Source organism: Zalophus californianus, chromosome 3, assembly GCF_009762305.2.
Source record: "Zalophus californianus isolate mZalCal1 chromosome 3, mZalCal1.pri.v2, whole genome shotgun sequence".
Classification (NCBI taxonomy): Eukaryota; Metazoa; Chordata; class Mammalia; order Carnivora; family Otariidae; genus Zalophus; species Zalophus californianus.
In genome coordinates, this window is record NC_045597.1 from 134,410,460 (window position 1) to 134,435,215 (window position 24,756).

Below are 24,756 nucleotides of genomic sequence, written 5' to 3' on the forward strand. Positions count from 1 at the left end.
TTGGTATTAGCATTGAACTTATATAATATTTCATTCATCCAACAAATATTCATTGAGCACAGTCTATGTGCCAGGCAAGATCCTGGGTTCTGGATGATTCAGAAGCCTTAATTTGTGTTGCAGCCTATAAGAGTTTTTTGTTTTTGTTTTTTATTTTATCATTGTTCTATGACTGACTTTGAAAATTCAGTCACACAGTAGTTTCTGAGGGAATTTATGATTGGGTAGTCTCAGTCATTGGATATTAACCCCTGAAGAAACTCAGATATAAAATATTTGCCTTTGTGCCGGTATAGATACAGATAGTAAAAAACAAATGGCTCTTTTTTCCAACTAAGAAATGGGTTGCATTGTTCAGAAGAGAGTGGTGTTAATGTTGGTCTTGAGTTTTGTTTTGTTTTCCATCACAAGGTGGCCCCCAAAATCAAAGCGCTGATGATGGAGTCTGGCACGACCATGGTTGGCTACCAGCCTCAGGGGGACAAGGCCAACTTTTTCCGGATGGTCATCTCGAACCCAGCCGCTACGCAGTCTGATATTGACTTCCTCATTGAGGAGATAGAAAGACTGGGCCAGGATCTGTAATTGCCCTCCACAGACCATGAGTTTATGGGAATTCCTTTTCCTTCTGGCATTCTAGAACAACCTCTGTAAATGGCTAAACCACATAGGCTATCTCATTGAGGGGAAATATAATATCTCAAAGAATACTGTTTAAACCTTACTTAAGCTTGTTATAGTTAGTAGGAAATAATGTTCTTTTTAAAAAGTTGCCCATTAGGAACACAGTATATATGTACAGTTATATATACCTCTCTCTCTATATGTGTATGTTGTATCATCATGAGTGTGGCTTGGTGATAGATCACAGCATGTCTCTCACTCCAAGAGAATTAACTTTACCTTCAGCAGTTACTGAGGGGCCAAACATGCTGCAAACCAGCTTGCCCAACAATCCCAGGAAAGATGTTTTTCAAGATGTTGTGTCATAGGGACCAAGGGACATAGTGTTGGCAAGAGTTGACCTCGTTGTCAATGTTTCTCCTACCTGAAGTGATGACGGATGAAACAAAGTACCACTAGATGACAAGAGTTACACCCTCTCCATTAGTATCCTGTAAGGGGAAAATTGTAGTGGAGTCATTGTTACAGGTGTGCTGTTGTTGTATTTTGGGGGACTAATTTGTGTAGACTGTGTATATTTCTGTTGTCTGACCTTTGTGGGGTAGGGGAAGAACACATGTAATGATTTCAATGACTGTTTAAATTGTAGGTAAATGACAACTGTTTAAATTGTAGGTAAATGAAATAATTGCTTATTTATATTCAGAGATTTACCATGCTAAAGAGGCGTCTTGTATTTTCTTCCCATTTGTAATGTATCTTATTTATATATTAATGCAGTAAGTTCAGGAAACTGTTTATGGTATTTTCGTGCATTTGTGAGCCAAAGAAAAAAGATTAAAATTAGTGAGACTTGTATTTATATTAGAGTGCCCTTAAAATAATGATCAAAGCATAAGTTTACTGTCTGTAAGAGAATTCTGATACTGTACATAGAATCATCTGTATGGAAATCCCATGACTTAAATAGCATCTGCTCTTCTATTACCCTCTCTGTCTGGCTATATGTCTGGTGTTCTCAATGCTTTTCTAGTAACTGTTGGATAATAACTAGATCTCCTGTAATTTTGTAGTAGTTCATGACCAATCTCTGTGACTCGCTTAGCTCAAAACTAAGGCAACGTTTCCGAAGACCTTCTGAAGAGCTCCCATAAATTGACCAGGCTCATAACTGTTTTTGAGGAAAGGAAATTCACACTGTGCGTTTTAGAGTATGCAAGAAGAATATAAATAAATAAAAATATTCTCCATGGAGAATCTGAACAAAATTTTCTTCTAGTTTGTGTTTCATACACAGAGCTTTCCAGTGATGGTTACCGATCAGGGCCCAGTCCAGCCCTTTTCCACCAGCTGCCTTTAGGTGATGGTCACTACCCTTCTTAAGCTGGGACTCAACGCACTGTCATAGGTGCCCAAACCCGATCTGTAAAATCATTCTGATTGCAATTAAATAAAATTTGCCATTCAAGCCCAGAGAAAGAAAAGCCATCCCTGTTTCTCATTTTCCTACTTGCATCTTGGAGTTCCATTCATGCAGCCATTCAAAACCTGTTTTCTTCCTCTGTCACAGGCACTGTTCTAGGCACCGGGATTACAGTGATGTGTGTGGCGGACAAATTTTCCTTCTAATGGGGATCTTACAGCATTTGGCATCTGTGGTATCTGACTGCCTCTACAATCATGGAATCATGCCTTGATGCTGCTCATGCTTGTACAGTGGGCCCGATTCACTTTTTCAGGAAATATGCCTTGGTGCTGGATCATCAGGAAATAGGTCCCGCTTTCTACATTCTGTTAAGCTATAATAATACTATTTCTCTCATTTGGAATACAAGGAGCTCTCGATTCAGCATGTGGAGGGATTGGATAAGAGTCCTTTGTAGTTAGCATACTGACTGCACGATTAACTGTTGAAGTAAGACCAGGTTCCCCAGGGAGATGATCATAAAGTCGCTTTATTCTTTCTGCCACTGTTTCTTCCAATCCCCTCTGTGGTATGATTCTTTCCCCATGCCCCTGTTTGAATTCAGGTCAATCCCATAGCTTTTCTGGCCTCTCAGTTACAAGAACAGTTTCATTTTAGCAAATATCCAGCTCAGTGTAACAAGGGAGGACTTCAAGTTTTTATACAACAGAGAGTTTCTCCCCTCCCTTGGTCCAGCACTGTTTTAGGCTGCCATCCTATAGTGGTAGGGGGAGACAGGCTGGTGGTGGGACAAGGTCAGCTTCTTTTTTTTTTTTTTTTTTACTCTTTTAGCTCATCTCTGCTCCCTAGCTACTGCATTTCCCCTAGGGGCAGAAGGGTTAGAGTAAAAAAAGCACAATTTTAGATAGCTGATAAATTCTCATCTAGCATCAGGGCCTCTGGTCCATGAGATTTTTTTTTTCTCATGGGACCATTTGGGCGTGGGGGGGGTGGGGATTTTTCTTTTATTAAGGTAAAATCTAAAATACAATAAAATTCATTCTTTATAGTATACTGTGTATAGTATTCTGTGAGTTCTAATGAACCCATTCAGTTCTGTAACCAACACCACAATCAAGATCTAGAACAGTGCATCGCACCAATAAATGTCCCCCTGTCCCCTTATATGCAGCACCTCTCCCAGTCTCTAATTCCTGGCAACTTCTGCTTTGTTTTCTGTTCCTAGAGTTTTGCCTTTCCCATCGTGTAAATGGAATCATATAACATGCAGCCTTTTGAGTCTGGTTTGTTTCACTTAACACAATGCATTTGAAATTCATCCTTGCTGTTGTCTGCATCAGTTGTTAGTTCCTTTCATGACTGCGTAGTGTTTCATTTGTATGGATGTACCAGTGTGTTTATCCATTTCCTCAGAGGGAAATGTGGGTTGTTTGTACTTTGGAGCAATTAAAATTAAGTCGCTATAAATGTTGTTGTGCAGACTTGTGTGAACATAGGTTTTCATTTAACCTGGGTAAATAGCTAGGTATAGAATTGCTAGATCATACGGTATAGAGTGTGTTTAACTTTACAAGAAACTGCTATACTGTTTTCCAAGGTGGCTGTACCATTTTGCAGTCTCACCAGCAATGTACAAATTTTCCAATTTCTCTGTATTCTCACTGATAGTTGGTATTACCAATTTTTTAAAAATTTTAGCCTTTCTTTTTCTTAGTTATAGTTTTATTGAGATATAATTTACATGACCATATAATTCACCCATTTAAAATGTACAACTCCCTGGTTTGTAGTATATTCACAGAGATGTATATCCATTACCACAATCAGTTTTGGGACACTTTCATCATCCTAAAAAGAAACCTTATACCTATTAGCAGTCTCTCTTCATTCCCACACAAACACTCCCTCTAGCCCCTGGAAACCACTCATTTACTTTCTGTCTACAGATCTGCTTTTTCTAGACACTTCATATAAATGAAATCACACCATCTGTGGTCTTTTGTGACTGGCTTCTATAACTGAGCATGTTTTCAAGGTTCATCCATGCTGTAGCATTTATCAACACCTCATTTCCATTATTGCTGAATAATATTCCACTTGGAGATACACTACATTTTATTTACCCATTCATCAGTTAGTGGACATTGGGGTTGTTTCCATTTTGGGGTTATTGTCAATAATACTACTATGAACCTTGGTGTACAAGTGTGTACAAGTTTTTATATGGACATATGTTTTCATTCTAATAGTCATCTTGCTGGCTGTTTTTTTTTTTTAAGATTTATTTATTTGACAGAGAGAGAGAGACAGCAAGAGAAGGAACACAAGCAGGGAGAGTGGGAGAGGGAGAAGCAAGCTTCCCGCGGAGCAGGGAGCCTGATGCAGGGCTCCATCCCAGGACCCTGGGATCATGACCTGAGCCAAGGCAGACGCCCAACGACTGAGCCGCCCAGGCGCCCCACCTTGCTGTGGTTTTGCTTTCTCATGAAGCAGTTTTGATGCAGCCCATTGAGGTCCTCCCACCTCACTGCACATGAGGCAGTCAGCGTCTCCCCTCCTGTGGCTACTTAGGACTCAGACCCTCAGCTCTGGGCCCCTTGGCAAGCTACCCTGTCCAAACCTTTTGTTGGGAGCCCTTCTCCTCAGGCAGTACTCTTGGGTGGAGTCCCTTTTATTTAAAATCATTACATGGAATATATAAGGAGCTTTAAACAAACAAACAAACAGGCATGTAAAGGATAAAGAATGACAACACGATACTCGAGTACCCACTACTCAGCCAAAGAAATAGAACGTTATCTATCTTAGAGCTGTCTCACCCATCGTGAACCCTTCCTAACTGGATGCTTCCCCTTTCCCAAGAAATAATCCACTATTCTGAATTTTGTGTTAATCACTCTCTTGTTTTTCTGTATAGTTTTACCACGTATATATGAATCATTATTGTTTAGTTTTAGTCACACTTTATAGAAATACAATATTATACAGAATATATGTACTTCTCTGATTTGTCTTTCTATTCAACCTTACGGTTTTGTGGGACCAGAGCTAACCTATAGAGGGTCTTTGTGCAGTTAAAAAAACTAAAGAGACACCCTTCCCTTCAGGGACAGGCATTCCTGTGCCAGTGTGTACAGCTTGGCACATGGAGCATAGAATAGACTACAGTGCCTACTGAACCCATTGCCACAGCCTGCAATCACAGCCTTATGTGGTGGCCTCATTTTTTTTTTTTTTTTTTTTGGTCTCATGTTTTTGAGATTTACCTTTGATGATGGTTTCAGCCAGGATTCATTCATTTTTTACAGCTATTCCATTGCATGAACATACTTCAGTTGGTTTATCCATTTATAGGGGGTGGATATGTTAATTTTTTTCCAGTTTCCTGTAAGGCCAGTGTTGCTATGAGCATTCTTGTACTTGCTGGCTGGTGCATGTGTAAAAAAAATATTTGTCTAAGGTTTATATCTAGAAGTGAAATCGCTGGGTCACGTTGTTGAACTTCACTGAGTAAAGCAGAGCGGTCATACCAAGTTGCACATTAACTAGCAGCACGTTTTTCCATGACCTCACCATCACTTGGCTTAATAATTTTGCCAGTCTAGTGAGTATGAAATAACATCTCATTGTGGTTTTAATTTGTCTTACCCTGATTAAAAATGAGGTATCTTTTCATATTTTTATGAATCATTTGTGTTCTCTCTTCTATGAAATGCCTAAATCATGCTCTTTGTCCAACTTTCAGTTGAGTTGTTTGTCTTTTTCTTATGATATTTAGAAGTTCTTTATACATTCCAAGTACTAATTCTTTTTGATTATACGTTTGGCAAATACCTTCTCCTAATTTGGAGGTTAAATTTTCATCTGATTAATGGTCTTTTTTGAAAACATAAGTTCTTAAATTTAATGTAGTGGAATTCATCAGTTATTTATCTTTACATTTTCTGCTTTTTTGTGTGTCTTAAGAAATTCTTCCCGACCTTAAAGTCATAAAGATATTTTCATATATATATTGGCTTCTAAGTTTTATGGTTTTATTCCTTTCACATTTAAGTCTCTATTTGTCTTAAATTGATTTTTTTTTTGTATTTGGTTCTTCTTCAAGAGTGAGAGCTATTATTAGCCCTTACTCTTCCATATAAATTTCCATATAATTTTAGAATCAATTCATCAACTTCCACAAAAAAATCCTATTCGAATTTTATTGAATCTGTGGATCAGTTTGAAGAGCATCAGCATATTTTCAATATTGAATATAGTAATCATAATCATAGTACATATCTCCACTTAACTAGGTCATCTTCAATGTCTTTCAATAAGGTTTTACAATAGATATGCACAATTTTTGATAGATCTATTCCTAGGTGTCCTATATTGTTGTTATTTTAAATGGCCTTTTTTATTGAAGTATAATTAACAATTATAACAATACAATATACAATATTATATTAGCTTATATTAGCTTCAGGTGTACTATATATGATTCAATAATTCTATATGTTACTCAGTCCTCACCATGATAAGTGTATTCTTAATCCTCTTGATCTATTTCACCCCAAAATGGCATCTTTTAGAAATTAAATTTTCCAGGGGGACCTGGGTAGCTCAGTTGGGCATCCAACTCTTGATTTCAGCTCACATAATGATCTCAGGGTTGTGAGACTGAGCCCCACGTCGGGCTCCATGCTCAGCACAGAGTCTGCTTTAGATTCTCTCTCTACCTCATCTACTCTCTCTCCTGCTCACGCATGCTCTCTTTCTCTCTAAAATAAATAAATAAATCTTTTTAAAAATATATTTTCTAACTGTTGCTGAGGTATGCAAATGTAATTGTCTTTAGGGTAATGATTCTGTATCCAGAAAGTTTGCTAAAACTCAAAAAATTTTGGTTCTTTAGTGTTTCCCAAATAGAGAAATACACCATCTACAGATAATGACAGCTTTATTTATTCATTTTTGATTCTGATACCTTCCCCCACCCCTTTCCCTTGATATGCTGCACTGGTCAAGATATGCAGTACAATGCAGAAAAGAAGTGTTGGTAGCAGGCACCCTGGCCTTAGTCCTGATATTAGAGGGAATGCTTTCACCAGTAACCATTCAGTTTTATGTTTCCTTTAGGTTGTTTCATAGATGCCCTTTATTGGGATAAAGAAATTTCTTTTTACTCCTAGTTTGCTAAGTTTCTGCAATAAATAAATATTTAATTAATATAGTATTACTCATAAACAATTTGTTTTCCATGTCTTTTTTTTAACTAAATGAGTTGACAATTTTATTTTCATATTTCACAAATTGTTTTTTTTTTTTTTTTTTTGGTCCCACTACCAAAGTGGGCACCATCATGGTATGGGTGGGAGGTCTCATCATTGGCATGTGACCTCCCATAGGCAGCCTCATTCCAGGAGCAGGTCCCACTGGCATCATCCCAGAAGGAGGAAGACCCATCATTGGCATCATGGGAGGACCCCCATATGGGGTTCTGGCATCCTACCAGGGAGGGGAGGACCCGGGAGACTGGGGCAGGTGGGATCATTGCCCCTGCAGGAGGAGAAGCAGCGAATGGAATAGAAGGTATCTTTCCTTGTTGAAATGCAGCGGTTGTTTTGTTGATCAGGCTCTGAGCCTGCTCTTCCATCCATTTCTGATAGTAGTCTTTCACATTCTCTTTCTGTTTCCTACCATTGCAGTGTGTCTTCCTCACAGATGGAGAGTCATGGGTGAGGAATGTGTCACAGCAGTCACATTAAAACTTAGACATGTTGCTCTGCAGGCCGTCGTCCACTCTGTCCTGCACCACCTGGAAATGACCTCCCTGTCTTTTTGAGTCCGTTTTTGCGAGTTACATTCTCTAGGAATTTTTACATATTTTTAAGTTTTCAGATTTATTGGCATAAAGGTGTCCATAATAACCTCTTCTTTTTTTTTACTGTTATGTTAATCACCATACATTACATCATTAGTTTTTGTTGCAGTGTTCCATAATTCATTGTTTGCGTATAACACCCAGCGCTCCATTCAGTACATGCCCTCCTTAATACCCATCACCAGGTTAACCCATCCCCCCACCCCTCCCCTCTAGAACCCTCAGTTTGTTTCTCAGAATCCATAGTCTCTCATGGTTCATCTCCCCCTCTGATTCCCCCCCCTTCATTTTTCCCTTCCTGCTATCTTCTTTTTTCAATCTGTTGCATCCATAGTTACAGTCTTCACTTTTTTCCTTATAATGGTAATTGTGTCTGCTTTCTTTTTTTAAGATTTTATTTATAAGTAATCTCCACACCCAGCATGAGGCTTGAACTCAGAACCCCGAGATCAAGAGTCACATGCTTTTCCAACTGAGCCAGCCAGGCACCCCTGCTTTCCTTCTTTATTGATTAATCTCAGCAGAGGCTTGTCAGTTTCATTAAACTGTTCAGAGAATGTCTTGGTAAATGCTCTCTATTGTATGATTGCTTTTACCTCATTAATTTCTGCTTCTGTGTTTATGATTTCCATTCTCCCTTTTTTTAAGTCTTAGCTGCTGTAATGTTTTCTAACTTCTCAAGCTTTATGCTTAGGTCCTTAATTCTGAGCATTTCTTCTTTTCTAATGGAAGTATCTAAGGATAGATATTTCCCTCAGGCATCTATCCCTTTAGCTATATACCACAAGTTTTGACACACAATTATTTTGTTGTCACTCAGTTCTAAATGTGATGGATTTGTCAATTTTCCCTTGTAGTTTAATTTTTGCTCTGTTATTGGGTATAAACAAATTTGTAATTGTCATATTTTTCTGATGAGTCATAACTTTTATCATTATATGCTGACCCACTCTTTTGCCTTCTTTTCTATTTTGTCTGATATTAATACAGCTATACCACATTTCTTTGCCTAATATAAACTTTTTCCTCTTTGGATTATATTTATGTATCCTTATGTTTTAGGTGTGTCTCATATAGCTAAATTTTATTGTCTTTTCCATCTTTGTCATTTAACTGAAGGATTTCATGTATTGTGATTACTGTTATATTTGGATTAATTTTACTATGTTATTTTGTGCTATTTGTCCTATCCTTTTATGTTTTTCCCCTTTCTTGTAAAAGATTTTAATTAATTGAGGTTTGTCTTTTGTTTCTGTTGTTCTTCCCTTTTAACTTATGAGAATATAACTGCTCATAAGTTACAGTCTGAATGTCTGTTTTTCATTGCTTACCCTAAATATATTAGCATGAATACTTTACCATTTTATTACTTTACAATTTCAAAATTAATAATTTTACTTTCCTCAAAAATCATACAGGAACCTTAGATCACTTTGACTCTGATCATCGTCCTCCCAATATACATGCCGTTGTTATCCAGTATCTTAGGTCTCTCTTTTTTAACCGTATGATCTGTTTATTATTAATAGTTTTATTCAATTGATTTTTGCTTAGTTATACCCACATATTTACCACTCTATTTATGCATGATATGTTCTTACATCTCAGACCTTCCATTTGGGTAATTTTCTTTTTCCTTGATCTGCATGCATTTGAACTTTTCTTTGCTGAAGCTAATAGCCCCTCTCTGAGAATGAGCTCTCTAACTTTAATTCCTGGGCATCATTTGTGAGGCTGGTTTGAAAGCACAATGATCCAGGTGATTTGCTGCCTTGAGGCTGGAAAGGGTAACTATTAGATAAGATGACTTTTGTTAAACAGGAAATGTTTCAGTCACATCAAGGGGCCCTGCTCCTAGGCATTATGGGGATTCTGTTATCTCTTACAGATAAAGGAAACCAGATACATGCATCAAATTTACCTGCAAGAATCTTAAAATCCTTTAATCTGACCAAATGATGTAAAGCAATTTAATAAAAGGGATCTTACTATATTTGGGGCTGAAGACTGGAATTTTTTATAATACAAGGTTGCTTTAATATTCTAATAAAGCCACTTCCAAAACTTCTTCTCCTGATTCCCTCAGCCTCCATAATAAACGTCTGTGTTTTATGCCTGCCTGGCATCTAGTCTTCCTTTTTCTGATCACATTACGCTAATTTTCCTTTAACAGAATAGCCCCGTGTAATTTGAAGGGATGAGCCCACTCCCTGAGTCTAGACATCACCTGACTCAAGTGTGGCAAATCAGGACATTCCATCCCCTGGACCACAGGGATGGGCACTTGACCCTAGACAGGCTGAGGAGATTCCTGAAGTGAGGTCATAAAGCCAGAGACAATGAGGACTCCATGAGTAAAGCCGCATGTGAGAAGCCTAAGCAATCCTGGCCTTGACATAACGGATGGAACAGGGGCCCCACCTTGGAAGCCTACACTATGTTCACCCTAAGATTCTTTAATAAGGGCTCAGCTTGTCCAAAGGGCTATGTTAGTTTCCTATTGCTGCTGTAACTACCACGAATTTAGTGGCTTAAGACAACAGAAATTTATGTTCTTAGAGTCCTGGAGATAGAGCTGAATTCCTTCTGGAAGCTCTAGGAGAGACTCTTTCCTTGACTTTTCCAGTTGCCAGAGGCTGTCTGAACTCCTTGGCTCCTAGCCCTACTTGGCGTCCTCACCTTTGACAGCCCTGTCCCCTTCTTTCTGTCATAAGGACCCTTGTGATTACGTTGGACTTACTTAAATAACCAGCATAAGCTCCCCATCCCAAGATCCATAATCTGATCACATCTGCAAACTCCCTCTTATCATGTAAGGTCACATATTCATCGGTTCGGGGATAAGGCACGAGAACACCTTGGGGGGTTGGCAATGGGTAGGATCCACCATGAGTTAAATTCGCACCGGGGGCCAAGGTACCTCCTGACAAAAACTTCATCGGAGGAAGAGAGACAGTTAATGGTCTAAGGACAATGATTTGGTACGAATCCATTAAGTTCAGCAGGAAATGTCTGGTTGAGATTTTAATTTTTGAAGAGGCAGCCCTCGGATTATTCCTAAGTACTAGTGTCAGAAATCTGAAGGAGAGGCGGTAAGGAAAGTTGTTTCACTACAAACTGTGAGACACACAGAACACAAGCTGGTATTGCTTTGTAGCCACATAACAGAGTGGAATCCACATGGGAATTTTTTGGGGAAATGGCCATGCCTTATGTCTAGATCTCAATTATCGGATTAAGTTTGGCTTGAAAAAAGACTCAAATGATGATGGCTTCCAAGTGGTTAACTTTCGAGTGTATTTTTTTTTTCCCCAGCCATAAATACATTTCAAGGACTCAAGGGAAGAGAGAAGGGTGAAAAGGACAAAGCTAGCCTGCTGCCAGGGCTGCGGATGCTTCTGCTCCAAGGCCAGGACAACTTGGCCATCAGGGTGCTCCTCGCGTCACTCCAGCTGGAGCGAATGGAGGAACAACAGGCAGACCAAATGGCAGGAGGATGTGGCTTGGTGAGCTGTTCCAGACTTTGCCTGTGCTCCTGGTCCTCAAAGCGTGTGTGTATGAGGGAATGAGGGCATGAGGGATGGTTTTGTACTCTGGAGTAGGCTTCTGAGTGAGGCTTTTCTGTTTGTCCCCAAATTGGTGCTTAGATCCAATTACAGAGTCAAAAAGCAGTAAGACCACATTCTAAAGAGAACTGACCACCATTAAGTCGCTGGCCCAGCTCACAGCTTACTGCGAGGCGCTAGAACTGTCCTTTCCAACACTAGTCGTAGCCTCGAAGCAGACTTCCAACCCCACCTCCTCCCCGGAGAGGACAGAAGCGCTTGGTCAGAACTGTGAGCCGGGGCCCAACACCCCAGAGCCGCTGGAGCCTGGCAGTCAAAGGGGAGGAGGCGTCCCAGAGCAGCTAGAGCCCCCTCCACTAGAGGAGCGCCCCAGTTCACGGCCCGCCCCTCCCGCCTCAGGTCCTTGGAGGCACAGCTACTGGCGAGTTGGAGAAACGGACTGGAGAGCTGGACCTGGGCAGCTCGGGGCGTGCGTCCCAAACCTGGGAGGTGAGGGAATCCGGGCATGAGTGTGAGGGCACCAGGTTTCCCTGACCACCCCAGGCCTGGCCTCGGGGGCTGGGGACACAGGAGGGCCAATGTTGTGCAGTCACCTGAAGGGCGCCCGCAGCAAGGCCTCATGGAAGGTTCTGGAAGCCGCCAGAGTGTGCGCAGATGGCAGGACGGTGCTATGGCACGTAGTGCGGGCCAAACCTGGCGTCAGGACACACGCGTCCCGGCGGCGTCTAGCTCTCGGGAGCAACTCTGGATGTCGGTGCGAGTGTGTGGTGTGTAGGGAAGGTGGGGAGGTTGCTGAGGTCGTGACGCCTGCTGCGGATTAAATAAGGGTTTTAAAACGGAGCTTGCGTCTCAGTGGTGCACCCTAGTTGAAAATACACGACCTTGTAAAATAAATTCTCTGAGAAAAAATATGCCAACTTGTAAACAATGGTTATTTTTAGATGACATTTAAAAGTGACCTTTTTAGTGCTTAAAAAATAAATAAATAGGGGCGCCTGAGTGGCTCAGTCTTTAAGCGTCTGCCTTCGGTTCAGGTCATGATCCCAGGGTCCTGGGATTGAGCCCAGCACCATCGGGCGCCCTGCTCAGCGGGAAGCCTGCTTCTCCCTCTCACATTCCCCAGCTTGTGTTCCCTCTCTAGCTGTCTCTCTGTCAAATAAGTAAATAAAATCTTTAAACAAATAAATCAAGCAAGCAAGCAAGCAAGCAAGCAAGCTGGACTGTTACGGAATGTAAGCTGCCCCTAAAGGGTTCACTGCATAGTGAGAAAAAGAGGTTCAACAATTGAGACCGGAGACTGGAAGACAAAACAGTTTAATGTTTTACTCCACAGAATTAGGATTGTTCAAAAATGCTTACAATGAATTTATAGTAATAACAGATTAGGCACCAAAGATCTTATGTTCTGCTAATAGGAGGCAAGCTGCTCTACTCTTTCCTAGAAGAGAGAAACCACCTGGAGAGATGACTTTTTCCCCAAATGACTTTGGAGAACCAAAACAAAGGAAAGGGCATGAAGCTGGCTCAACCAATTTGTGAGCAGATGAAGTCAGAGAACTTCAGTAGATTTCTTAAGTACTTACACATTGGAAGGAAGGAAAAAAAGGAATCTCCATGGGGCCCAATCAAGGAAATGGCCCCATGTGCCTGGGTGATTTAGTGAAGTGGGGATGGCCTGCAGATGTAGGAGAGCATATCCTACCCCCCGCTTGCCAGGGCGGCCCCTGCCTGGGCCTTTGGTGCGTCCCAGCAAGAGCTGCAGCAGGAAGGAGGCAGTGGAGAGGGCATCCCAGCTTGGCTGGAGGAAATGGTGAGCTCCGTCTGGTACCTGAAGGACAGCACCCCCACCTGCACTCCTGGGGCTTTCTGAACTAGCTAGGGAGAATTTGGGCAGGCCTGGAGTTCCCTCTGATAGCAGATGGGGGTAGCCCCAAAGATACGAGGGTTTGCTCCTAATGCTATGACCTTATTTTTACTTCCATGTATATGTGGCCTGGGAAAATGGGTTATAGACAATCAGCTGCTATAAAGAACTCAGAGGCACAACTCCGACCTCGAGATAGCAATGTCTTTTATCAGCATAGCTTCAGTTTTTACTTTGTGGGAGCAAATTCACAGGCTGAACCCTAGTGTACGTGTGACTGCGCCGATACTCATGTCCCCCAAAGTCCCTGTAGTTAAGTCCTGCTGAATTGATAGACATTTTCTTCTGCCGCTGCACTGCCTTCCAAAGTAAATTTAAAACGGAACAAAGGTAAAAGAGAGAGAAAGGGGGAAAGAAGAAAAGAGAAGAAAATGAAGCCCCGGGCTAAGACTGGTTGTGGGCTTTGGAGCAAATCAGCTGAAAGGAAGGAATGGGATGAGGTAAGGTTACTGGCACTCAGGGGCTCCAATTACGACTCATTGGCAAAACTAGTTTTGCAATCATGGCGGACTTAAGGTAAAAGCACCGCCTTCTTGCCTTCCTCAGGTCAGGGGAGTCTGAGAGAAGCCGGAATCCTCCAGGGAGGAAGAAGTAGAAAGGTGCCTTGTTTTAATGTTACTTTTAGGGTTGGAGGTAGTGGGGGTGGTGATGGTGGTGAGTGGAATAAATAGAAAGGAAGAAGAGAAGCAAAAGAACACTTCCTTTGTGCTTTTAACAGGAAAGCATTCTCTCTTCAGGCTCGGTAGGCGCCACCTAGTGGGCAAACAGTCGGCTCCCCTGAGCCGCAGTTGTGGCCAGCCCAAGTTTGACATTTCATACTTGACTTCGCTTCACCTGCCAAATGCAGGGGTGTGAATGGTGCTTTAGTCCCTCAAAGGAAGCCGTCACATCGGGGCAGAGGCAGCTGATTTATGCTAGTGGAAAGTGGCCAGGAGTGCCAGGGACCCCTGAGAGCCGAGATAGACGGGGGAACTCAGCAGTTGCCGGGCCTTAGGAGTCTGGAACCAAAGAGGCAGAAGACTAGGGGGTGGCCTACAGCGATCGGCGGTTAGCAAGAAGCAGAGGGTCTGGAACCGGGGGCATCTGATAAGGCAGGTTGGAACTCTTTGGTCCTTAAGACCGAAGTCTGACATTTAGAAGGTCATTATTCAAGACAGTGGCACCGGCTGGCAGAAATACAGTGGTGAGATTCATTCTAGGCAGGGACCATCTGTCCTCTGATCATTCTGTTTTTTATTATACTGTGGGTGCATTCTGGGCCTGGAGAAGATTTGGGGGGACCACAGGAGTGTGGGTATAAGGAATATTTCAGTCTGAATTTTTTCTTAAGTTGAGGTATAATTGACATATAGCATATTAGTTTCAGATGTAGCACATGATTTGGTATTTGTATATATTACAAACAACCACCACAGTAAGTCTAGTTAACATCTGTTATCTTACATAGTTACAATTTTTTTTCTTGTGATGAGAACTTTTAAGATTTATTCTCTTAGCAATCTTCAAATATGGAATACTGTATTATTAACTCTAGTCACCATACTGTACCTTACATTCCAAGACTGATTTATTTTATAACTGGAAGCTCATACCTTATGATCACCTTTACCCATTTTCCCCACCCCCTGGACCCCCTGCCACTGACAGCCACCAATCTGTTCTCTGTATTTATGAACTTGGATCTTGTTTTTGTCTTGAGTCCACATATAAGTGAGTTCATACAGTATCTTTCTCTGACTTATTTCACTTAGCATAATGACCTCAAGGTCCATCGATGTCATTGCAAATGGCAAGATTACCTCTTTTTTATGGCTGAATAAAATTCCATTGTGTATATACACTACATTTTCTTTATCCATTCAAAAAAATTTTTTTTTGAGGAAGCTCCATACAGTTTTCTTGGTGGCTGCACCAATTTATGTTTCCACCAACAGTGCACTAGGTTTCCCTTTTCTCATTTCCTTGCCAATACTTGTTATTTCTTGTCTTTTTGATAATAGCCATGCTGATAGGTGTGAAGTGATCTCTCACTGTGGTTTTGGTTTGCATTTCCCTCATGATGAGTGATGTTGAGCATCTTTTCATATACCTGTTGGCCACCTGTATGTCTTCTTTGGGAAAACATCTCTTCAGGTCTTCTGCTTATTTTAATTTTATTTTTTATTATTTTTTTAGATTTATTTCTTTAAGAGCGTGCACGTGAGCGGTGGGGAGGGGCAGAGGCAGAAGGAGAGGGAGAGAGAGAGAGGGTGAGAAGCAGACTCCCCACTGAGTGGGGAGCCCAATGCAGGGCTCGAGATCATGACCTGAGCTGAAATCAACAGAGTCAGACGCTTAACTGACTGAGCCACCCAGGTGCCCTTCTTCTGCATAGTTTTAAATCCGATTGCGTTTTTTTGCTATTGTGTTGTATGAGTTATTTATACATTTTGTGTATTAACCCTTTATCAAATATATGATTTGCAAATATTTGCAAATATTTGTAGGTTGCCTTTTTGTTTTGTTGATGGTTTCCTTTGCGGAGCAGAAGCTTTTTAGTTTGATACAGTCTCGCTTTGTTTTTGCTTTTGTCACCTTTGCTTTTGATGTCAAATCTAAAAACTCTCTGCCAAGACTTATGTCAAAGAGCTTACTGCCTATATTTTTTTCTAGGAGTTTTATGATTTCAGGTTTCACATTCAAACCTTCAATTCTTTTTGAGTTAATTTTTGTGTTTGGTGTAAGAGAGTGGGCCAGTGTTATTTGAATTGAGTTTGACATTTACAATCAAAAGAATCCTAAATAATACAGTTGCTCAATCCTATTGCAAAGGACTATGGAGAGTGCCAGTGGTCAGAAATAAAGTGGCAGTAAGGCAGTAAACATGATCACTCTACCTACCTGCCCATAGCCCCTTCTAAGGGACTGTCCTGCCTAAAATATCCTGATGAAGGTATGGATCTAAGCATGTTATTCCAACCTAAAACTTGGCCAAGAGCAGATGCTTGACCCCCGGATAGTCAAGATAGGTTAGGTTATGTTGCCTTAACAAGTAACACCCACAGTATTAATGGCTTAGAAGAATATGATGGGGAGAGGGGTGATGATCATACTCCGTGTCCATGATATGCCAGGTCGGGTTCCTCTCCAAACTGTCTTCAATTCCCGATAGGTTGAAGGGGCAACTGCCTACTGGGGCATTGCTGGTCACACAGCAGAGGAACAAAATGGCCAAGATAATACAAAAGGTTGAATTGTCAAACCAGACTCACAGGGATCATAGATCTTACCCAGTACTAAAATGTATTAATAATTCAAAAGATACAGGCAATCCCAAGATATAAATGAAACATGGAGAAACTTGGGGCCACCAGTGTGGGTCTCCCTTTCTGCATTAGAACACATTCTTGTTCAGATTTAAAATTTTAAGGAAGGCTTCACTTAGAAAAAAGGGAGACTTTCAGTTATGAAATATCTAATTTATACTCTAATCATTACATAGCCGACTGACAGTTTTCCAGTGGGCCATGCCCCATAAATGCATGAATTTCAAATTTGTTTACCTTAAGCCACATCGATAAGCGTCCTGCTGAAAGCATTTCCTAGGTGATGATTCCCTATTATCTGTCACCAGGAGGTGTACTTAGCACATTTACAAAGAATAATTCCTTTCTTTTAATCCCACCTTACTACCTGTTGGCATCCCAAAAAGAAGGAGAACTGGTTGCTGGCCAGTTGCTAACCTCTTCTTTTCCAGTGATGAATCATCCTTTGGCTTTTAAAGGCTTCTATGTGGAAATTAAGCATATCACTTCTACTCACATTCCACTGGCTAAAGCAAGTCACATGGCCAAGCCTGGGATCAAAATGACAGGGAAGTATAATCCTTCCTCAAGGAGGGGAACCAGATATAATTGTTGAGCAGTTCAACATCTACCACAGGCAGCCAATCCACAGTCAGAAGGGGGACCCTGACATACAGATTTGCCTTGTATTAGGATAATGCTAATTCCTGAAACAGAGAAATCTCTCAATTTCAGGTGTTTACACAAAGAATGCTTATTTCTTTTTCACCTTATAATTCAACATGATATTTGGCAGGTGGCTTTCTACATGGTAATTCAGGATCCCAGTCTCCTTCCATATAATTACTCCACTACCCTTTATGGCCTTAGCGCTCTCTTCCAGCTGGCTAACGGGGAAAGAGGATGGAGAAGTGAGAACAGGTGCTTCTTAAGCGCTTTGGTTCATAAGTGAGACACACAGTTTCACCTACATGCGAGGTTGACTGTATTCCTAGACTGTACAACTACTTCCCAAGCATGACTCTACACAGTTGAAAGGGAACAAAATCTCTGGTGGAAGCCAGCCATCTCTGCTGTAAGCATTTAAAAAATGAGGCTAGAAAGATCTTTCTCTTGGAAGATCTCAGCTAGCAAACACTAAAGGAATTTTCCAATTTGTGATGGAGCTGTAAGAGCTAAAGGAATGTATGTTAGAATTGGGTTGAGTTGTGAATGGGGGAGGGGGTAGCAGCTTTAAAAAGAAGTTTTTGTTTTGTTTTGTTTTTGTTTTTTTATGTAAAGGTCCAAAAATGAGCATCCCAGGGCTAGTACTGTGGCTTGCTCCATAAAGATCTCAGGGATCCAGGCTCCTTCTATCTTATTTTAGATAGCATGGCCTCCGTTCCCAAGGAATGCCTTCTTCCTAAGCCCCAGTGATGATTCCATGTCCAGCTATCTGTCTATAACCAACAAGACAGGACAAAGAAGAGGGTAAAGTGTTCGTACCTCCTGTCATTTTCCTTGAAAGGTTCCTGGAAATCACCCTATGATACTTATGTTTATATTCCACTGGCCAGAACTTAGTCATATGGCCAAATCTAGATGCAAGAGAGCTGGAAAATGTGGTCTTTATTCTGGTAGGCCAGACAGTTAACAAGTTAACTGGTAGGGAAAGAACTGCGTGTGTGCTCTCTCTCAATCTCTCTCTCTCTCTCTCTCTCTCTTTTTTTAAGAAAGCCTAATGAATGGGATTGGTCATGAACAGCTAGGCTCCTTGAAGATTAACCTCGATGAGAAGAGTTAAAGAGCATTCAGTTGCTTTTCACAATAAAATCACAGAAAATTTGAATCTCTCCCTTTATGCAAAAGAGCATACTAGTGGGAATACAGGAGAGAAAGAGAAAGGTCTTGGTGGCATGGGGATCTGGGTACAATGGAGTATTGGTGTCCTAGGACTGCTGTAACAAAGTACAACAAACTGAGTGGCTTGAAGAACAAAAACGTGTTGTCTCACAGTTCTAGAGGCTGAAAGTCCAAGATCAAGGTGTAGGCAGGGTTGGTTCCTCCCCAGGGCTCTGAGGGAAGGATCTGTTCCAGACCTATCTCTCTGGCTTGCAGATGGCTGTCTTCTGCCTGTGTCTCTTCTTATCATCTTCCCTCCACACACGTCTGTCTGTGTCCAAATGTCCCCTTTTTTGTAAGGATCTTGTCCCATTAGATTAGGGCTTATCCTGGTGACCTCATTTAACTTGATTTCTTCTGTGTAGACATTATCTTTAAATTAGATTACATTCTGAGGTACTGGGAATTAGGATTCCAACATATCTTTTTGAGGGGGACACAGTTCAACCCATAACAAATGGTGAGGGGAGGGATGACAGGGACCTCTACAAATAGCAATGTTTACTATTCAGTTTAAAAGTTCATTTAGAATGAATTTTTTCACTTAGATGTAAATCCCCTCTGTTACCCCGAATCTTCAGTTAATAGTCTGCCACAAGCGTTAGGGGCACTTTGGAGAATGTGACTCTCTGTCTGAGGAAGCACGCTTGGCCGCTTATCCACTCTGCCCACTCTCAAAGCAAGCCTGAAGAGTAAATGCCCCTAAAGCGTCCCTCAGCCATTTCCAGATGATGACATGTGGGTGGGTAAATACAACTTCCTCAGCCCCTGGTTGGGACAATTCTGTGTCCCTCATGGCATCTCCAGATTCCCCAGCAGCACTGACCACCAGTTGCCCACAGTGGTAATGCATGCCTTATTGGCTTCCTTACCCTTCTGACCTCACCTCCCCACTCCCTCATTGGTGTTTCTGGGGGTTAGCTCCCAAGTAAACTACTTGTGATCAAGCCCTAGCCTGAGGATTTGCTGCCTGATGATCCTCAACTTAGACAATGACCTCAAATCTGACACCAAACTGAAATCCAAGAGCTTTCTTAGTATGCTTAGGAAAATATTCTTAATTAATGTCTATTAATGTCTTTGATAACCCCTTGCAGTGGAGAATAATCTGTATCAAAGTCTCTTGTTTCACTCATAGGCTTTCAGCATTAAATTTGAAAAGGTGGAAACAACAAATAATTGTATTTTCAAAGTTCTTTTTTTTTTCTTTGCTCCCTGCTAGTACCTGAAAACAGATGGTATCCATTCAAATGAAAATGAGGTATAAAAGTGATTTTTATTAAAATTAACATTCAATTTAAGTTTTGCTTTATTATGCATACCACAAATAACTGTGTGAGTTCCCTGTAAATAGGTTGTATACATGACATAATTCATAGTTATTTGTGCTCTACCAATTACATTGAAATTATGACTGGAGTTACCACAGAACCTCAATAATCATTACTATGTAATTTGCAGTTTTCCGAATTGGGGAGCTCTTTGGAAGCTACAAGTAACTAGCCAATTGTTTTCAGAGAGTACAGTAATGACTGTTATTACTGAGGAGTTGAATGAAACTCCTTTTTATGCCCTGAAGATTACTTGATAATTACACTTGATGCTATCATTAAAAAAAAAAAGTTAGCAACAGATAAACAGACAGCAAACTAACTATAATAACAGTCCAATAATGTGTGGGCCAATATTGTTGGCTGTGAAAATTAGCACAATCTGCCATTGATTTTTATTTCTCTAATGGGAACACCTGCATATACAAATATACTTAATTAGATGGATTGCCTTGCCCCATGAATGGCATTAGAAGAAGAATAAGTGAAATTAAAGGGAAGATTTCTGAGATTTCATTTATTATGTGAAAGTACAATAGGCCACAAAGATGACTCAAAAGAAGGCAGCCCCCCTAGCCTCACCCACAACAAACCTAGCTCCATCTGCCCTTCAAAGTCTTCCTTGAATATGGTGCTCTGACCATCCCAACATCTCCTTTCAGTAACCTGAAACTAGACCCTGGACTAGAATGTATTACTGTGGCCCATTTCTCAGAAAATCTTTATTTTCTATAGATGAAGCCCATTAAAAGATTTCTTACATGTAAGTACTTGAAAGCAGTATTTTTCCTCTACTTTTTTCCCTTTTAAACTAGGCCATAGTAAGCTTTTCCCAGACATTTTTTATGCAGGGAAACACTTCTCCTAAGAAATGACCCCAGGCAAAAGTGTCAGGGATTCAAAGTTTGCTTTCAGTCCCGTGAACATCCCTCTCCCTCTCTCCGCCCCTCACCTTTAGACGTTCAGAGCATGTCTGAGCACAGCTTATTTTTAGGATAGGATCTTGTGCCATCCCTGCGTTACCGTTCCCAGTGATAATTGCTCTGTAAAGTTACCTTTAGGGAGTGAATGAAAGGTTTTCTCCCCATCCTAAATACCTCAGTCAGGGCAAAGGCCCAGGGGCTTCTGAAATCTGATGTCGTGGGCTGCACCTTGTCAAGTTACCCTCCCGCAGCTGTGGGGATAGCCAGAGAAAGTGCACACCGCCCCGACTTCCCTGCTGGACGAATGGAAGTCCCTGCTCGAAAACAGGCACAATGACAGCTTCAAGACCGCCTTTGACACATTCATTTTCTGCATCGGCTCGTCCAAAGTAACAGCTCCTGCCTTTCACTGGTAGGCTGCCCTGGGAACCACCTTATGGAAGTCTATTAAGATCTGTTCATATTTTGTCTCACTGCTAGTATTGGCTCCTATTGCTCATTTTAAATAAGACTTCTACCAGCCGGCTCATGGAAATAGCCCTCTTATATTTTTATTCAACTGATAAACTCCCAACTGCTTTATGACAAAACCATTTGATTTAATGGTCTCCAAAAGCACCCCATAAAATGCTTCACGAGTCCTTTCTTGGCGCCAGTATAGCAAGACCTACTATACTTTCAAAATTCCTGTGGCCAAAGTCTCATGTATTTCTAGAGGACTCCATGTGATGGAAATACTACCTGTAGAAACTCTATGGGCTGTATGGATGAAATGACAGACCAATAAGATGGATAGAAGGGTTCAAGTAGACACACAAGGGTACTGCCCAGCTGTCCTTCTCTCAGGAAACTTCCTTCCTCACCCTTCTCCACAGAGTTAGGCCACTGACAGCTGGATCAGTTCTAGCACACCGTCCCGCCGGCCTCAGTGGTTGGTGCAGAAGTGGATATGTGACCCCCAGAGTACTCTCTGGAGTCTTTTCTATGGTAGCTAGATGTTTTTAAACTAGCAAGCCTTCTTCCCATTGCATGACAAGGCCTGCAGGTGGCCTAAAGAACGGGAGGTCCTGCAGAACAGAGAGAGGGAGAAAGAGAGTGAGAGAGTACCTTGATAATATAGTTTGACCTACTGGCTTTAACTGTGCCCAAAGAAGCCAATGCATGTCTTTTTTTATTTTTTCCTTAAACTAATTTGAGTGAGTTTCCTGTCACCTGCCACAAACAGAATTTGAGCTAAGAATCCCATTTGTTTTACAGATGAGTCCACTCATCTAGTTAGTAATGTGGTCAGTTGGAAAGCAGGCTTTAAAAGAATGTGACATGAACCATCTCTTCTTGCTGGGTCAGAGAAAAAGGCCCTGTTGAGAGCTATTTGGATGCTGATTCTGTCATCAGCTCTTCCAGTTTCATGTCAACCAGCTCTCCTTATGTCATTTGAAAATTGGATAAGCAGCCAGGAAATGTCTAAGCCACTATTAATATTCTTAAAACTATATCCCAACTGCAGAAACCTTCCTCCAGAATGACAGTCACCCATTGACCAATATTCTTTTTATTTATTTATTTATTTAAGAGAGAGAGAGAGAGAGAGCTTGAGAGTGCACAGGTAGGGGGAGGAGCAGAGGGAGAGAAACACAAGCAGATTCATCACTGGGTGTGAAGCCTGATACCGGGGCTCGATCCCACAACCCTGAGACCATGACCTGAGCTGAAACCAAGAGTTGGACGCTCAACCAACTGAGCCACCCAGGTGCCCCAATTTTCTTTTGATATAGCTATTCAGTTGATTACTAATCCACCTAACTACTGTCATGTAATCTGCACTCTTGCTACTCAAAGTGTGGCATGTGGGCTAGTGCCACACTGTGGAGCTCATTAAAAGGCAGATTCTCAGGCCCCACTCTAGACCTACAGAATCAGAATCTGCATTTTAACAAGATGCTCAGGGGATGCACTGTACAATAAAGTTTGAGAAGCATGGATCTTGGTTCCTTACCTTAACACACACACACACACACACACACACACACGCACACACACACAATTTTGCCACATACAGTAGTCCCCACTTACCTGAAGATTTGCTTTTTGTAGTTTCAGTTACTGGCAGTCAACTATGGTCCAGAAGCAGATGACCCTCCTTCTGACATATTTTCAGGTCAATAGCAACCTAAGACTGCATCGCAATGCCTACATCATTCACTTCACTTCATCTCATCCTATGGGCATTTTATCAGCTCACATCATCACAAGGGTAAGTGCAGTACAAGAAGATATTTTGAGAGGGAGAGGGACCACATGCACATAACTTTTATTACAATGTATTGTTATAATTCTATTTTATTATTAGATATGTTAACCTTCTATCGTACCTAATTTATAAATTGCTTTTTATCATAGGTGTGTATGTATGGGGAAAAAACATAGCCTATATAGGGTTCAGTACCACCCACAGTTTTGGGCATCCCCTGGGGGCCTTGGAACATTGCCCTGTGGATAAGGGGGACTACTGTACCTTTAGTGAATTTATACATTACATGCCCCTTATCCAGAAGTCAGGTACTTTTGTAGAAATAAGGAATACAGTTAGTTTGATGTGTCTCTTGTTGAACCTGTGCAAGCTCGTATTGTAATAAAAAGAAGTATCGCCTGGGCTTAATGCCAAGTTGCTAGAACTACAGATTAGAGTACTTTTTTCTTTTTGGACTTTTTTGAAAATTGGGATCATATTTGCCCATCTCGAGTCTTTCCAAAGCCACCCCAAATATTCTTCCAACACATTCTTCACAGTTCCTTAAAGATGATCAAAGGGGTTCGGCGATTTCATTTGCAAGTGTTTTCAATACTCTGAAACTTATCCAGGTTAGGTCACTCAAGCTAATTTAGAGCATCTAGGTCACTGGATTTCAACCCTGGCTGCACATTAGAATCACCTGAGTCATTAGAAGCACAGCCTTAAAACTACTAGTGTTTGGGTCCCTTCACAGGCCAATGGAATCAGCATCTCTGGGGTGGAGCGCCAGCAGGGTATTGCCCCAGGTGATTCTAGTGTGCCAGCAGCGTTAAGAGCCATTGAAGAGAGGGTGGAGGTTTTTTAAAATCTAATTCCCAGTGCCCACAGAATCAGAAGCTCTGTGGTTGGGGAGGCTCAAGCATCAATATTGTAAGCCCCTCAGATGATACTCAGGTGCAGCCGGGACAGAGAACCACGGAGCTGGATGAGCCTATAAGCTCTTCTCCCCTATTCCTCGTGTCAGAACTTGTCCCACCCTTCTTTTTCCTGTCTGAAGGGAATTCACCCTGACAAATTCAAAACGAAAATAGAAGTTCCTGATGCCTTTCATAGAATTTGTTTTACAGTTTTATCTTGGCTTTTCTTTCTTTCCCCCTCAGTACAGTTTGAAATCTTGTTGTTGTTGTTGTTGTTGAGAAGGAAAGAGCACGCACGCACACCTTACGCCAGTGGGGGGAGGGGCAGAAGGAAGGAATCTCAAGTCGACTCCCCGCCGAGCTCGGAGCACTGAGCCCTACTGGTGCCGTGCTGAGGCTCGATGTAGAGCTCCATCTCATGACCCATGAGATCATGACCTGAGCTGAAACCAAGAGTCGGAAGCTCAACCAACTGAGCCACCCAGGTGCCCAATGACTGAAATCTTGATTTGACCAGCTTGTCCCTAAAAAAAAAAAAAAAACACTGTCCAATCCTCATGAAGCCTACCATGTCCCTAGTTTTCAAATCTAGAAATGTTTATGGAGTAAACAATTTATAGTCTACCAGCTTAGTGCAATATACCTCCCAAACTTTTGCCCCCGACCTGCAGGATGGGTATGATTGATACCATTAGGCAGATGAAAAAACCAAGGCTGAGAAAAACTAAATGACTTCAGAACCATATAGCCATTAAGTGCCAGAACAAGGATTTGAATCCAG

General features: G+C 41.4%; 1 protein-coding gene and 1 pseudogene across 2 annotated transcripts in view; one reads left to right on the top strand and one right to left on the bottom strand.

Moving 5' to 3' along the window:
• The window catches only part of GAD1 (glutamate decarboxylase 1), a 43,713-nt gene extending 40,893 nt beyond the window's left edge, over positions 1 to 2,820 (top strand). For both annotated transcript variants that reach the window (XM_027589840.2, XM_027589839.2), the window contains one exon: positions 412 to 2,820. In XM_027589840.2, the coding sequence (XP_027445641.1) occupies positions 412 to 585 (174 nt within the window). In that variant the 3' untranslated portion in view covers positions 586 to 2,820. The remainder of the gene's footprint in view (positions 1 to 411) is intronic.
• LOC113920353 lies at positions 1,080 to 7,811 on the bottom strand (annotated as a pseudogene).
• Between the last annotated feature and the right edge of the window lie 16,945 nt (positions 7,812 to 24,756).